This window comes from Ranitomeya variabilis, chromosome 5 (assembly GCF_051348905.1).
Source record: "Ranitomeya variabilis isolate aRanVar5 chromosome 5, aRanVar5.hap1, whole genome shotgun sequence".
NCBI classification, from domain to species: Eukaryota; Metazoa; Chordata; class Amphibia; order Anura; family Dendrobatidae; genus Ranitomeya; species Ranitomeya variabilis.
Genome location: NC_135236.1, coordinates 544,240,341 through 544,257,851, shown reverse-complemented (window position 1 = coordinate 544,257,851; position 17,511 = coordinate 544,240,341). Strand labels below are relative to the sequence as shown.

The 17,511-nt window shown below is 41.7% G+C and overlaps 1 protein-coding gene across 3 annotated transcripts in view; it reads left to right on the top strand.

Moving 5' to 3' along the window:
* LOC143776447 (E3 ubiquitin-protein ligase RNF14-like) overlaps positions 1-13,828 on the top strand; it is a 59,503-nt gene extending 45,675 nt beyond the window's left edge. For all 3 annotated transcript variants that reach the window (XM_077265851.1, XM_077265853.1, XM_077265852.1), the window contains exons 6-9: positions 1,409-1,637; positions 2,242-2,414; positions 10,573-10,703; positions 13,271-13,828. In XM_077265851.1, the coding sequence (XP_077121966.1) occupies positions 1,409-1,637; positions 2,242-2,414; positions 10,573-10,703; positions 13,271-13,328 (591 nt within the window). In that variant the 3' untranslated portion in view covers positions 13,329-13,828. The remainder of the gene's footprint in view (positions 1-1,408; positions 1,638-2,241; positions 2,415-10,572; positions 10,704-13,270) is intronic.
* The last annotated feature ends 3,683 nt before the right edge of the window (positions 13,829-17,511 follow it).

Below are 17,511 nucleotides of genomic sequence, written 5' to 3'. Positions count from 1 at the left end.
AGATATTAAACTGCATTTGGCCTACTAGTGTGGTTAGGCCCTTGAAACAGTGTCTGCTGCTCTTGGGTTTGCTACTCCACTGAACAAAGCAATGCCGCCTGTTTAGTCCTGTTACCAATTTTGAACTGCATGTAGCCTACTTTATTCTTTGGCCCTATATCTGTTTCCTCCTCATCCTGCCCATTGCCCAGCCACTGCTAAATGAGTCTGCTGGTACATTGACCTAGACCACTACATTCCCCTTGTACTCTACACAGCCAGAATCTGTCCCTGCTGAAAGTAAGGTTCCCCTTCCCGCATGTTATACCACCTTATACAGGGACAAAGAGGAAGGTGCAGATGAAAGTGCAGGTTCCTTCATCAGGTGGGGGGGCATACTCGTTGGCGACGTCACTGGCACAGGGCCCCTCAGAGTACGCAAAAGTGTCGCTGCTGGTGGGAGGCGCCCCCGCCATGCAAACACACCGCCGTACTTTGAGGGGCCCTGTGCCAGTGGCAATGCGAACGAGTGGGCCCCCCCCGCTTGCTCAGGATCACAGCACTTGCAACTTTTAAATACTTACCTTTCCCTGCAACACCGCCGTGACGTAGTCCGCATTTCCTGGGCCCACGAAAAACTTGAGCCAGCCCTACTCCCCCCACAACTTTCCCCCAATTCCCTATGCCCAACTATTATTATACAGTTAATTAAGATTGGCAAGCTTCAGAAACAAGAATGGATGTTTTTGGCATTAAAATGGGCACTGTAGGTGTTTTCCTGGCCTCCACTCACTGCCGACTATGCTTCCCCATTGACTTGCATTGGGTTTCGTGTTTCGGTCGATCCCCGACTTTTAGCGATAATCGGCCGACTGCACTCGACTCGACTCTGGACAAAATCGGGTTTCCCAAAACCCTACTCGATCTTAAAAAAATGAAAGTCGCTCAACCCTAGTCTTAACACATCACACAGTGAAAGCCTGTTCTGTCCTTCTCTGGAGGTGGTCTCTTTTTTTCTTTTTTTTTTTTCTTGCATCACGCTGCATCCTTCTAATTGTGAAACATTCTGCAGGGGAAAAATTAAATGTTCCCAGCAGGTAATATCTCCTATCACCTCCTTGGTTATAGTGGAATTTATCATATAAACTTTATAAGCTAATATTGCTGCAATGGAAATGAGAAATAAAAAAAGGAAAATACTTTTTATTCAGATTTTCAGTTACTTTACTATGATGTGGTCAGATAGGCAAGCAAGTAGTCTGATAGTCTTCCAAAACCAAAGACAAATAGAGCAGGTATTGTGTAAAGTCAAGGACGGAGTCCAGGCTATTTATTGTATTGCATGGAGAAGATGTTGAGTGCTATCTGCAGCTCTGAATTCCATGTTTGAGTACAGATAGTGAATTGTTAATGTCCTTTTTTCTTGCAGGTAAAGAATCTGGTAGAGGAGCAGCTTTTTAGCCGCTATGATCGTCTCCTCCTGCAATCAAGCTTGGATTTAATGGCCGATGTTGTTTACTGCCCACGTCCAGGCTGTCAGACCCCAGTCATGCAGGAGCCAGAGGATACAATGGGCATCTGCTCAGTCTGCCAATATGCATTTTGTATCTTGTGTAAAATGACCTTCCATGGAGTCTCCTCTTGCAAAGTGACTGCAGGTAGGTTCAGTATTTATTGTCTCTGTGCAACAAGCAGAAAAACGCATTTTATTTGGTGTTTTCAACCAAAGTCATAATATCATAAAAGTTAGTGTTCTGGGATTTGAGGTTGGGGAGAGCGTGAAAATAAGTATGTGGTACTCTAAATAATCTCTATATTGTCAGTTCTGGAAGAATCTGACAAAAATTGGACTTTTGACCATTGTACATTATTCTTCCAGTCACGGTGCTCTCAGTTTTTTAGAATAAAATGACACCATTTTCTAGAATCTGGAAATTCATACCTCAGGGTGTTTATGCTTACTATGCGTAGAAGATTCAATACCCTCTCCAAGGTACAGTAAAGGAGCTAACCAACACGTCATTGTACTGATGGAATAGGTCAACCCCTTAAACATAGTCTAACTAAAGGTCAGAAGAACTAAACATTTACCTGGGCCGACAGATTAACTTCAGGTTGGATTTGCGGGATCAAAGTTTTTGGCGTAAAAATACACTTTTAATTTGTTTTTTTAAATAACTAAAATCTGAAATAAAAGTCATATCACTCAAAGTCTGAGTAATAATTTTTAGTATTTCTTATATTTACCCTCCTTACTCTCAGAAAAACTCATCTCTCTGCGTCAAGACTATTTGGCTGCAGATGATGAAGGCAAGAAATTCCTGGAGAAGAGGTATGGAAAGAGAGTAATCCAGAAAGCTGTGGAAGAAATGGAGAGTATGGATTGGCTGGAGCAGAACTCCAAGTGCTGTCCTCGCTGTGGAACTCATATTCAGGTTGAATATTAATTAGACTTTGCAGACCCAGTTTCAGGATAAACCAGGCCGTCTACAGTCACTGTCGTCGATAATAGGGCTGAGATATGCCGGCCTCCTACTACTGGCATCCCTGTAGTCAAACGGCCAGTCACATGACCACCAGGACAAACACAGTGCCTTCATTCCATGAACAAGCACAATGCACTGATGTAAAATACTGACCAGATATGGATAGTGTGAACGTGGCCTTGATGTTACAGAGTGATTTATATACGCTGGAGGCATAAATGTCACAAGCCCCCTATGGGGAGGTATATGGTAGCATTCGTGTTTCAAACCATCTATGCAATGATTAAGAACTGCAAGGTTTGGAACGCGTATGCTACTATACACCTGTTGGCTTGAACATAGACTTAATGATCTACCTCTGTGATTACCTTGTAGAGTTTAATATCATCTGCAAATACTGAAATTTTACTTTGTATGCCTTCTGCAAGGTATTAATAAATATATGAAAAAGAAAAGGGCCCAATACTGCTCCACTGTTAACTGTGACCCAATTCGATTAGTAACAATCCTCTGTTTCCTATCACTAAGCCAGTTGTTAACTCAATTATACATTTTCCCTAATTTCCATTATTCTCATGTTAGAAGCAGTGAGTGACCCCAGCACCACCCCCTGATGACAATTAATTTGAGGGCGGTGGTAGAAGCTGTGGGGCAGCACTCGTGTCGCTCACTGTTTTTATCTCCACCCCCTGACAACCTCTTCTTTCACAGAAGCGGAGATGGAGATAGAAGCAGAATTCCAACTCTGAACTTGCCTTTCCCACAGCATCTATCACCCAGGATGTCTTCAGAGGGAACAGCAATGCAAGAAACTAATAAGTTACTACAGCACTACCCCCTGATGACATACTTTTGCTACGGGGACTGAGGGCAGCCCCAGCCCCCCGTGACATCACGTTTGAGACTCCTTTCAAACAAAACGTCACATGAAGTACAGTAAAAACTATATATTTAGCAAATAGCTAAATAGGGAAAAGTGTAGGGTATTTGTGTAATAAAGCAAATTACAAAAGTGGTTAGGGTGTAAGTATAGATAAAGTGGCATGTGAAATTTGTGCACCCCTGGTCAAAATGACTGTTATTGTGAACAGTTAAGCAAGTTGAAGATGAAATGATCTCTTAAAGGCCTAAATTTAAAGATGACACATTTCCATTGTATTTTAGGAAAAAAAAAATAGATATTTTCATCTTTTACATTTTAATAATTACAAAAAGAAAAATGGGCCAGTGAAAAAGTTTGGGCACCCTGCATGGTTAGTACCTAATAGCACACCCTTTGGCAAGTATCACAGCTTGTATATGCTTTTTGTAGCCAGACAAGACTCTTTCAGTTCTTGTTTGAGTGATTTTCATTCATTCTTCCTTGGAAAATTCTTAAAGTTCTGTGAGCTTCCTGGGTCATCTTGCATGCACTGCTATTTTGAGGTCTAGCCACAGATTATCAATGATGTTCAGATCTGAGGTCTGTGAGAGCCATTGTAAAGCCTTCAGCTTGTGCCTTTTGAGGTAATCTATTGTGGATTTTGACGTGTGTTTAGGATCATTATCCATTTGTAGAAGCCATCCTCTTTTCAACTTCAGCTTTTTTTTACAGATGGTGTTATGTTTGCATAAAAAAATTGTTGAAATTTCATTGAATCCATTCTTCCCCCTACCCATGAAATGTTCCCTGTGCCATCTGTTGTGAATTCCGCTCTTGGGCTCCCTCCGGTGGTTGTAAGTAGCACTTTTGTGAATTCTGCTCGTGGGCTCCCTCCTGTGGTTTTGAGTGGTATAGCTGCTTCTTGGATTTAGCATCAGCAGCTGCTTCCACTGATCGTCTTTCTGCTCGGCTATTTTAGTCTGGCTTTATCCCTCAATCAATGGCAGTTGTCAATTGTTCCTGCTTGGAGGCACGGCTCTTGGATTTCCCTGACACTCTGACCCGTTCAGCAAAGATAAGTCCTTGCTTGTCCTTTTGCAGTGCACTTGTTGTGGACTTATTGTTCAACACATTTTATGTTTTGTTCATTTGTCCAGCTTATCAGTATGGATCTATTCAGCTAAGCTGGAAGCTCTGGGCTGCAGATTTTGCCCTCCACACCTTTAGTCAGGTGTGGAGATTTTTGCATATCTCTGCGGTGGACTTTTTCTAGTTTTTATTACTGACCGCACAGTGTTTCTTTCCTTACTGTCTATCTAGCTAGAATTGGCCTCCTTTGCTAAATCTTGTTTCATACTACGTATGTCATTTCCTTCTCCTCTCACAGCCAATATTTGTGGGGGGCTGTCCTATCCTTTGGGGATTTTCTCTGAGGCGAGATAGCTTTCCTGTTTCTACCTTTTAGGGGTAGCTAGTTCTCCGGCTGTGACGAGATGTCCAGGGAGTGACAGGAACATTCCACGGCTACTGCTAGTGTTGTGTTAAGATCAGGAACTGCGATCTGTATAGTTACCACCTGCCCAGAGCTAGTCGCATGTCGCTCCTAAATTACCAGTCCATAACAGCCATCATTGGTTGAAACACAACCCCAAAGCCCAACCCTATGCTTAATGCTTAATGAGATGTTCTTTTCCTGAAATTCTGTGCCATTTTTTCTCCACATATACATTTCATCATTTTGGCCAGAGTTGGTCCACAGAACTTGTTTTCAAAATGTATCAGGAATGTTTAGATGTTCTTTTGCATAATTCTGACGCTGAGTTTTATGGTGAGGATGCAGGAGAGGTCTTCTTCCGATGATTCCTTTTCAGATGTCTTTGAACAGTAGAACAATGTACCACAGCTCCAGAGTCTGCTAAATCATTCTGAAAGTCTATTGCAGTGATGCGGGAATTCTGATTTGCCTCTCTTGCAATTCTACGAGCAGCTCTCACTAAAATTTTGCTTGATCTTCCAGACCCTATCTTGACTTCCACTGTTAGGCCATGTGCACACGTTCAGGATTTTTCGCGTTTTTTTCGCGTTTTTTCGCTATAAAAACGCGAAAAAAACCGCTTACATATGCCTCCTATTATTTACAGGGTATTCCGCATTTTTTGTGCAAATGTTACATTCTTTCCGCGAAAAAATCGCATCGCGGAAAAAAAAGCAACATGTTCATTAAAAATGCGGAATTGCGGGGATTCCGCACACCTAGGAGTGCATTGATCTGCTTACTTCCCGCACAGGGCTATGCCCACCATGCGGGAAGTAAGCAGATTATGTGCGGTTGGTACCCAGGGTGGAGGAGAGGAGACTCTCCTCCACGGACTGGGCACCATATAATTGGTAAAAAAAAAAGAATTAAAATAAAAAATAGTGATATACTCACCCTCTGATGGCCCCCGAAGTGTTCCCGCCTCTCCGGTGCATGCTCTCTCTTCCGTTCCTAAAGATGGTGTGGTTCAGGACCTGTGATGACGTCGCTGTCTTGTGATTGGTCGCGTGACCGCTCATGTGACTCACGCGACCAATCACAAGCCGCGACGTCATCGAAGGTCCTGAACCACACCGGCATCTATAGGAACGGACGCCGCTGAGGAGATTGGCTGTCTGCAGAGGGTGAGTATAACCATTTTTTTAAATTTTTTTTATTATTTTTAAACATTCTATCTTTTACTATAGATGCTGCATAAGCAGCATCTATAGTAAAAAGTTGGTCACACTTGTCAAACAGTATGTTTGACAAGTGTGACCAACTTGTCAGTCAGTTTTCCAAGCGATGCTACAGATCGCTTGGAAAACTTTAGCATTCTGCAAGCTAATTACGCTTGCAGAATGCTAAAAAAAACGCGAAAAAAAAACGGAAAAAAAAACGCAAAAAAAAAATGCGGATTTCTTGCAGAAAATTTCCGGTTTTCTTCAGGAAATTTCTGCAAGAAATCCGGACGTGTGCACATACCCTTACTGTTAACTGCCATTTCTTAATTACATTTCTAACTGAGGAATGGGCAACTTGAAAATGCTTTGCTATCTTCTTATAGCCTTCTCCTGCTTTGTGGGCCTCCACCATTTCCATTTTCAGAGTGCTAGGCAGCTGCTTAGAAGAACCCATGGCTGCTGGTTTTTGGTACAAGGTTAGAGGATGTTGGGTTTTTATAATACTGGGAAATTTACATCACCAGGCCTTTCCTAACAATGATAGTGAACAAGTCATAACCGTAACAAGCTAATTAAGGTCAGAAACTTTGGTCAAAGCTATCTGAGCCCACAAATCTCTCAAAAGTGCCTAAACATTTGCATCTGCCCATTTTCCTTTTTGTAATTTTTAAAATGTAAAAAAAATTTTTTTGTCTAAAATATAAAGGAAATGTGGAGATTATTCATCTTCAGTTTGCTTAACTGTTCACAATAACATTAATTTTGACCAGGTGTGCCCAAACTTTTACATGCCACTTTATTTTAAAAAAATACATTTTATGAGCTGGACCACCCCTTAAACTTGTCTTTGCTGAAGATGGATTTAGGATCAGATTACAGTTGCCACCTATAGTTGTCAAATGATGGGGAGTTTAACTCTGAGGGGGGACAGAGATAGAACACCGTAATGCTGTTGGTCTCAGTAAGTGTTTTCTTGTTTCTCCCCAGTGCTTACGCACAGCTACACTGCTCAGTACAGTTGTTGTATGGGGGAACAGGATCTCTTGTTCTCTGTAGTGTGTATGGGAGACCTCATGGCAGCTATATGCTTTCCGCCAGCTCAGTAAATACTGAAAATTAGAACCTGAGAATAGAAAGGTATCATTTCTCTTATTTAACTACAAGTGCTTCTCACTAAATTAGGATATCATCAAAAATTTAATTTATTTCAGTTCTTCAATACAAAAAGTGAAACTCCTATATTATAATAGTCATTACAAACAGAGTGATCTTTTTCAGGTGTTTATTTCTCTTAATGTTGATGATTATGGCTTACAGCCAATGAAAACCCAAAAGTCATTATCTCAGTAAATTAGAATAATTAACAAAAAACACCTGCAAAGGCTTCCTAAGTGTATAAAAAGGTCCCTTAGTCTGTTTCAGTAGGCTCCACAATCATGGGGATGATTGCTGATTTGACAGATGTCCAGAAGGCAGTCACTGACTCACTCCACAAGGAGGTTAAGCCACAATAGGTCATTGCTAAAGAAGCTGTCTGTTCAGAGTGCTGTATCCAAGCATATTAATGGAAAGTTGAGTGGAAGGAAAAAGGCGCACAAGCAACCTGGATAACCGCAGCCTTGAAAGGATTGTTAAGAAAAGGCCATTCAAAAATTGGGGCGATTCACAAGGAGTAGACTGATGCTGGAGTCATTGCTTCAAGAGCCACCACACACAGACGTATCCAGGACATGGGCTACAAGTGTCACATTCCTTGTGTCAAGCCACTCATGACCAATAGACAATGCCAGAAGCGTCTTACCTGGGCCAAGGAGAAAAAGAACTGGACTATTATTGCTCAGTCGTCCAAGGTTTTGTTTTCAGATGAAAGTAAATTTTGCATTTCATTTGGAAATCAAGGTCCCAGAGTCTGGAGGAAGAGTGGAGAGACCACAATCCAAGCTGCTTGAGGTCTAGTGTGAAGTTTCCACAATGAGTGATGGTTTGGGGAGCCATGTCATCTGCTGATGTAGGTCCACTGTGTTTTATCAAGACCAAAGTCAGCACAGCCGTCTACCAGGAAATTTTAGAGCACTTCATGCTTCCCTCTGTCGACAAGCTTTTTGGAGATGGAAATTTAATTCTCCAGCAGGACTTGGCACCTGTCCACACTGCCAAAAGTACCATTATCTGGTTTAAAAAGAACAGTATCACTGTGCTTGATTGGCCAGCAAACTTGCCTGACCTTAACCCCATAGAAAATCAATGGGGTATTGTCAGGAAGATGAGACATCAGACCCAACAATGCAAACGAGCTGAAGGCTGCTATCAAAGCAACCTGGGCTTCCATAACACCTCAGCAGTGCCACAGGCTGATCGCCTCCATGCCACGCCGCATTGATGTAGTAATTGATTCAAAAGGAGCCCTGACCAAGTATTGAGTGCATTTGCTGAACATACATTACTGAACATAGGCCAACATTTTGTATTTTAAAATCATTTTTCAAGCTGTTGTTATAAAGTATTCTAATTTACTGAGATAATGACTTTTGGGTTTTCATTGGCTGTAAGCCATAATTCTCAACATTAACAGAAATAAACACTTGAAATAGATCACTCTGTTTGTAATGACTCCATATACCGTATATACTCGAGTATAAGCCGACCCCCCTAATTTTGCCACAAAAAACTGGGAAAACTTATTGACTCGAGTATAAGCCTAGGGTGGAAAATGCAGCAGCTACCAGTGAATTTCAAAAATAAAAATAGATGCTCCATACCGTTCATTATGGCCCCATAGATGCTCCATATAAAGCTGTGCCACATATAATGCTCTGCACCGTTCATTATGGTCCCATAGATGCTCCACATAAAGCTGTGCCACATATAATGCTCTGCACCGTTCATTATGGCCCCATAGATGCTCCACATAAAGCTGTGCCATATATAATGCTCTGCTCCGTTCATTATTGCCCCATAGATGCTCCATAGAAAGTTGTGCCATATATAATGCTCTGCACCGTTCATTATGGCCCCATAGATGCTCCTTATAAAGCTGTGCCCCATATAATGCTCAGCACCGTTCATTATGGCCCCGTAGATGCTCCTTATAAAGCTGTGCCATATATAATGCTCGGCACCGTTCATTATGGCCCCATAGATGCTCCTTATAAAGCTGTGCCATATATAATGCTCTGCACCGTTCATTATGGCCCTATAGATGCTCCATATAAAGCTGTGCCATATATAATTCTCTGCACCGTTCATTATGGCCCCATAGATGCTCCATATAAAGCTGTGCCATATATAATGCTCTGCACCGTTCATTATGGCCCCATAGATGCTCCATAGACAGCTGTGCCATATAGAATGCTCTGCACCGTTCATTATGGCCCCATAGATGCTCCTTATAAAGCTGTGCCATATAGAATGCTCTGCACCGTTCATTATGGCCCCATAGATGCTCCATAGAAAGCTGTGCCCCATATAATGCTCTGCACTGTTCATTATGGCCCCATAGATGCTCCTTATAAAGCTGTGCCCCATATAATGCTCTGCACCGTTCATTATTGCCCCATAGATGCTCCATATAAATCTGTGCAATATATAATGCTGCTGCTGCAATAAAAAAAAATGACATACTCACCTCTCTTGCTGCCGCAGCTCCTCAGCGTCCCGTCTCTCTGCACTGACTGTTCAGGCAGAGGGCGGCGCGCACACTAGTACGTCATCGCGCCCTCTGACCTGAACAGTCACTGCAAGAGGACGGGAAGACGGAGCGGCGCCCGGCGTGTGGAACGCGGACAGGTAACTATGACATACTTACCTGCTCCCGGCGTCCCTGGCTCCTTATCCCGGACAGCTGGTCTCTGGGTGCCGCAGCCTCTTCCTCTGTCAGCGATCACCGTTACCGCTCATTAGAGAAATGAATATGCGGCTCCACCCCTATGGGAGTGGAGTCCATATTCATAATTTTAATGAGCGGTCCCAAGTGACCGCTGAACAGGGTAAGAGCTGCGGCACCGAAGACCGTGGGACGGGCAGGGGGAGCGCCAGGAGCGCCGGGACTAGGTGAGTATGCGACAGACCTCTCTCCCCCTCACCCGCTGACCCCACCGCCGATCATGACTCGAGTATAAGCCGAGAGGGGCACTTTCAGCCCAAAATTTGGGCTGAAAATCTCGGCTTATACTCGAGTATATACGGTAATATATGAATTTCACTTGTTGTAGTGAAGAACTGAAATAAATTAACTTTTTGATGATATTCTAATTTAGTGAGAGGCACTTGTAAATACCACAGGTTAGCACGAGATAACTAGATAAAACTTTTTTTTTTGCTTTGAATGACTCGCTTCCTTCTACCTCTTTTTGCTACTGCATAGAAAATACATTTTCTGACTTGGACTTCTTATGTCCAAGTTTGCCAACTCTTGGTGCCTCTATAATCATTAAAAAAAAATCTAAAAAGACATATGCAATGAGAAAATGAGAAAGTAAAAATGATTTTAGTCATTGAAGGTTTTCCCTACTCTGAATGTCATTCACATACATTTTGTCCTCACAGAAAACTGATGGCTGTAACAAAATGACCTGCACTGGGTGTAAACTGTACTTTTGCTGGCTCTGTATGAGCACACTGTCTCGAGGAAACCCATATAAACACTACAATGATTCTTCTTCAGAATGCTTTAATCAGTATGTATCCAGCATGCTTTTAGAAATATGTCAGTTATCAAAAACATGGGTGGGTCATTTGCCTTAATAAAAACTTGGTGTTCTCATCTAGAGTAAAAATGTTAGCGCTAATATTGAGAAATAAGGGTTGTCTCAGGACGGATATTGATGGTATAGTGCTAAATTATATTATTAGCGTCCAATCGACTGACAGTGTCTTGACCAATGTGATCGTTATTGATTGTTAAATGAAGTCGTATTTTTCAGAATGTATATATTTTCACCCGTGTCACTGTGAATACCAATGCTGAGTTTAATAACTCTACCTATCGTAAAGAAACTAGGGCTCACCTATGATGGAATAGTATAGAGAAACACATCATGGTGCTACACTTTGTATGGGATACAAAGTACCGTACATGTAAAAGGGAGAAAAAGACCAAAAAGGTGTGCACACCAGGTAAATAATCAAAGAATACAAAACTTTATTTCATAACTATGGACACACAAACCCATTAAAAACATGTAAACACAACACAATCATTATCCAACACCCCTAGGTATATGAAATGATTTAATGGCCACAAATGTAGTAAGGAGCAATTAACAAACAATATTTGTAAGACTCTTGATTAGTATATGCATATATTCACCCATATGTAGAATGGAAATAATAGTCATGCATGGTATGGAGGTCACACATAGAGCGGGCAACATGTACTAGAGATATATATATATATATATGTACCACAGCAGGCTGAATAATGGGAGGAAATTAAATAGTGCTGCACTTGCATGCATAACCATAGATAGAGAGAGCCTTGTAGTCAGTACTACCTCATATGCTCCATAAGCGCTCTAGGCCACAGGAAATCAGGGGTGCGGGGAGAACCCTTCACATGTATTCTTTCATTATTTACCAGGTGTGCACACATATTTTTGTATTGGTCTTTTTCTCCCTTTTTCTTTACTTTTTTTCTGTTTGGGTCTTTTTACTGTTGACATTTCATACTAAATATGCTGTCCAGCGAATTCTTCAAGTTATTACAGTTCTGCGAACACATATTAATGTATATATCTAATATGGCATAATTTGGCACCCAAGAGATCAGAAAAGATCTGTGCCAGACATTTGTTTTCTCCTTTATTGTGTGTATTTTCCATTATAATTGGGGCATCCAGTTAAAAGGGAACCTGTCACCCCGTTTTTTCGATGTGAGATAAAAATATGGTTCAATAGAGCCTGAGCTGTGCTTTACATCAGTACCTTTCATATCCCCTGATTTCCAACCCTTGCTGAGAAAATACCTTAGTAATCTCTCTTTTCGTATGTCAATCACCCCGGTCCGATGGGTGTGGCCTAATCGCTGTCTCTCCCCCCGCTCCTCGGTGTGTCAGACGTAACTAAATCTGTGAATAGCACAGAACCCGGTCATTTTCTGCTGTTGCGCATTGAATTAGCCTCTAGTATGACCAACTGTGGGCAAAGCATGAAATCCTTATTGCGCATGCGCCGGCTTTTGACCCTATGCTCTGTGTCCCGGAAGCATAGAAAGACTTCCGGGGCACAGAACGTCAAGAAATATGCTGGCGCATGCGCAATAATGAGTTGTATGCTTTGCCCACTGTTGGGCAAAACATACTGCGCACGCGCGAGATGCCACAGACGCGCAGAAAACTAAGCCAACGCAGGAAAGAAGATTCGTAGAGCAAAGCTGGAGGTGGGGAGAATCACCGATTAGGCCCCCCCCCCATCGGACCGGACCGGGGTGATTGACATATGAAAACGGAGAGATTACTAAGGTATTTTCTCAGCAAAGGAGGGGAATCGGGGGATATGAAAGGTACTGATGTAAAGCAGAGCTCAGGCCCTATTAACCATATTTTTATCTCATATCGAAATAGGTTCCCTTTAAAGGGAAAACAGCTGTTGAGCAAGTAGTCACAGGCAGAGCTGATCTGAGTCTGCCATATCAGAATGAATCCTGCAATCATGTGATCGCCGAAGGCATCGGCTTTGCGGATGCTTGGCGTCTGTATATTCAGTACATAGTGCTCATTAAGTCCTTTGTGCCTGTGGAAAAAAGAATAAATCAGAAGCGGTAACAAGCCACTTCTGTCTTCTAAAGGAAAATCGGAGCAAAGACACGGCAGCTTCTCATCTGGAGTGCAGATGTTGTAGGCATGAACTCAGTACGTCACTGTTTCACAGTGCTACAGTAAGGATAGGAGGAGATGCCATGGAGCGTGTGGTGGCAGTGGGGTACATTCATAAGACCACCCATTATGTGGGGCAGAAATCCAAATCCGGGACTGTCCCACTGTATCTGGGACGATTGGGATCTATCTATATCAGGGGTGGGGAACCTCAGGCCCCTGAGCATTTTCCCAGTGACTGCAGTGCTTGGGCCAGCCGCTGTATGTTGGTGGTATAAATATTCAAATTGCCCTTGGCAGAAAAAAAGATTCCCCACCCATGATCTACATACATGACATAATATTTTGTAAATTAATCTGCCCCTAGTAAAGTGATTGCACAATCTACCTCTACAAAATATTAACAAGTTTCTGTGTTTATTCATTTGCAGGCTGTTCTTGGGTCTGGAATTAGACGACGGTGTTTTTGATGGCAACTTAGAAGACTGATGTGTGCCTTTGTGGAAGGGTTCCTGCATGATGTTTCCAAATTATTTTCTCTCCAGTTTACCATTGAGCATTACAATGAATGTACTGATTCTTTGTATTGACACATAGAGCACATCGATATTATGCAGCCAAGCAAGAATATTTGTTTATTCTAGTTATTCGCTCAAGCACTGTTTTAACTTTTCACTTTTACAAAACCTCTGGCATGTCACACACATTACTGAGGGGCTCAAAAAAAGTTTGTAAATTCCATCTTCAATGTCAGGAAAGAGCATAGTTTGGCACAGTGATTCTGTTTTGTTTTAACATTTCTTGGGGTCTCAGGACCCAAATGACCACCAATCAAAGCTAACATGTTTATATCATGTCAATAGTTTTGTAAAAGTGCAGTTACACTTAAACATCTAATAAAGCTTAAATATACTGCCTTAAGTATAATTATCACTGTCAATGTGATTTAATTTGCCAAATATAAAATGTTCTGTTCTCACTTTCGGAAATATTGGTAATTTATGCCTCTGTAAGATGTTGGGTGTCAAAAAGACAAAATTGGACAAATGATACTTGTAAACTTCTAACTGTAAAATTCCAATTTAATTTAGAGGTTCTTTGGTCCCATCACTAAGGATTTTGTACAGGGATATTGCACATACATCATTAAACATATGTCCAGTCATCCATTTAAAAACATTTGAATCTAAAATAGTACGTTTATCGTTTTTCCACAACTTGCTTCCTTACTTTGCAAAAATCTTATTACGGTGCTCATAGCTTAAGTATTATGCCTGAACACTGGAAAACTAATTTGTGAGGACTGATTTAGTGCATTGAGTAACATGAAACGAATGGAAGAATACAGAGCTATCAAAACTGAAAATAAGCATATTTAGCATTAAAATGATCAGCCTGGAAATGGAAAAAAACAAGACTTTTTTATTTATACAGTACATGACATGGTGCTCCAATATAGCCAGTATCTTCAAGTACCATGTATTACACGGATAATACTTGGTAGTAGGGAAAGTACTCTATTTTTGTTTGTTGCTAAACTTAAAGTCCTGCCCGATTATCACGGGGTGCAGTAAGTCTCTCACAACCCCGACCTTATGGGACTCGGTACCATAGTTTGTTTTTTATAGACACTCTGGCAGCAGGGTAGTCCTTGGCATTGCCGTGGATCCAGTTGGCGCCCATATGTTTCCCAGGGATCAACTGATGGGGGAGTGTGGACCTTAATAGGGTCACCAAACTCACCGAGTCCACTGGCCCTGTTGAAATTGCCGCTGTTGGAGCTGCGCATTCACGAGATGCATGAGTAAGTTCTCCATTTTGCCTGATGTCGTCCGCTGGCTTTGTTTATGGCATCCTTTACCCAGGACATGCAGTTTGACCACGGCTGCTTCTGGTGTTTCAGGAACGTTGTCCGCATTCGAAACACCACTTGTGACCGTTCAACTCACTTGGCGGTAAACGGAGGTAGAAAGCACAGCCCTTCAGGCAAACAACAACAAAAAACAAAATGCTGCAACAGAGCCCATACATTACAGCAACACAGGTTCAGTCTTTCCTCCACAAGGCACAAACCACTGGAGAATCCTCTCTCCAGTCTTGCAGAACACAGACTGACTCTGGAGCCAAGCCATTTAAGCGCCAGACCATGTGACTCTTCCCCCATGTGACTGAACACACGACTGTGACATCACACAGGTCCTGTCAGCACACAGCAGTGGCGGCTCTGCAGGTGGAGATAAGGTGGACACCCTCCCAAACATTCTATGGATGTCTAAATAAAAACCAGCCCATTACAGAATTTAGCTTAAGGCTATGTGCACACGTTCAGGATTTCTTGCAGAAAATTCCTGAGAAAAACCTGAAATTTTCTGCAAGAAATCTGCATGTGTTTTTGCCGCGTTTTTGGTGCGTTTTTTTTCCAGACATTTCCCAATGCTTTATAGTGGGAAATCTGCCCAAAAAACGCAAAATTAATGAACATGCTGCGTTTTTTACTGCGATGCTTTTTTTTGCGGAAAAAAACGCATCGTGTGCACAAAAATTGCGGAATTCATTCTAAATGATGGGATGCATATTGTATGCTGTTTTTTTTGCGGTTTTATAGCGTTTTTATCACGAAAAAAACGCGAAAAATCAGCAACGTGTGCACACAGCCTAAACCTCACAGCACGTAGTCTGATGGAGGAAATTACTCTGGGTTTTACATCACTGACGCCATTAAGCGTAGTGATACATATCTCCCCTCCAACATTTTACCAGTGACTTTATCACAATATATACACACAAACACATACATATATGTTATCATATGCATATATATTATTATTTATTTATATAGCTCCATTAATTCCATGGTGCTGTTCAAGAGAGAGGGGTTACGCACAGAATTATAGATATCGTTTACGGTAAACAAATTTATAATGACAGACTGGTACAGAGGGGAGAGGACCCTGTCATTGCAGACTTACATTCTATGGGATAAATAACATTTCTGATACAAGCCATAATCCTAATTAATCTACCTTGTTAGGGAATATAATCTTAGTGACCCTATACATATTTTAACCCCTTAGAGACAGCCAAATTTTTGAAATCTGACCAGTGTTATTATATGTGGTAATAACTCTGGAACGCTTCAACAAATCCCAGTGATTTTGAGACTTTTTTCGTGACACATTATACTTTATGATAATGGTAAATTTAGGTCGATATGTTTTGTGTTTATTTATAAAAAATATCAGAAATTTGAGAAAAATGTAAAAAAATTAGCAATTTTCAAACTTTGAATGATTGTCCCTTTAATCCAGATAGTCATGCCAAAGCAAAACATTAATAAATAACATTTCCCTCATGCCTGCTTTACATCAGCACCATTTGTAAAATATTCTTTTATTTTGTTAGCATTTTAGGAGGTTTAAAAAGTAGCAGGAGTTTTTCATTTTTTCAAAGAAATGTACAAAATTTATTTTTTTAGGGACCTATCCATGTTTGAAGTGCCTTTGGGGGTCTCATATATTGGAAAACCTCCAAAGTGATACCATTTTAAAAACAGCACCCCTTGACATATTGAAAACTGCAGTCAGGTAGTTTATTAACCCTTCAACTAATTTTCAAGAATTAATGCAAAGTGGCATGACAGAAATTAAAAAGTGTATTTTTACCACCTAAATGCCTCTAACTTCTGAACAGGTTACAACAGCCGTCGGACTCTACGGCCGCTATTTGGTTATGAATTGCCATGGCAAGCATCAGGACCGAAAAATCATGATCTGAGGGCACCAATTGGGATAAAGAGGAAGACCCCCACACTGTTAACCATTTATATGATGTAGTCACTATTGACAGCAGCATCTAAGGGGTGAAACAGATTTGGATGGTGCAAAAACTGATCTTGATACAGCAAGTTGTCAGCTATAGTGTACAGCCGACAGCTGCGGGATTGTCACCTATATGGGGAGGCTATTCTCTTATATCGCAGGTCAGTTAAAAGACGTTTTGGCTGTTATTAAGGGGTTAAAGATATTATATAGCTCTGACCTCTATTATTTAAGGGACATAGCATTTATTCTTAATGGATCACTGGTAGTGTTGAGCGATACTTTCCGATATCGGAAAGTATCGGTATCGGAAAGTATCGGCCGATACCGTCACAGTATCGGAATCCAATCCGATACCGATACCCGATCCCAATGCAAGTCAATGGGACTCAAGTATCGGACGGTATTCCTGATGGTTCCCAGGGTCTGAAGGAGAGGAAACTCTCCTTCAGGCCCTGGGAACCATATAAATGTGTAAAAGAAAGAATTAAAATAAAAAATATCGCTATACTCACCTGTCCGACGCAGCCGGGACTTCAGCGAGGGAACCGGCAGCGTTGTTTGTTTAAAATTCGCGCTATTACTTGGTTACGTGAATTCCCGGCTTGTGATTGGTCAGGTCGGCCATGTTGCCGGGACGCGGACCAATCACAGCAAGCCGTGACGAAATTACGTCACGGCTTGCTGTGATTGGTCCGCGTCCCGGCAATATGGCCGCCCTGACCAATCACAAGCCGTGACGTCACGGGAGGCTGGACACGCGCTCATTTTAAAATGGGCGCGTGTCCAGCCTCCCGTGACGTCACGGCTTGTGATTGGTTGCGCCGCGATCAACCAATCACAAGCCGGGAGGC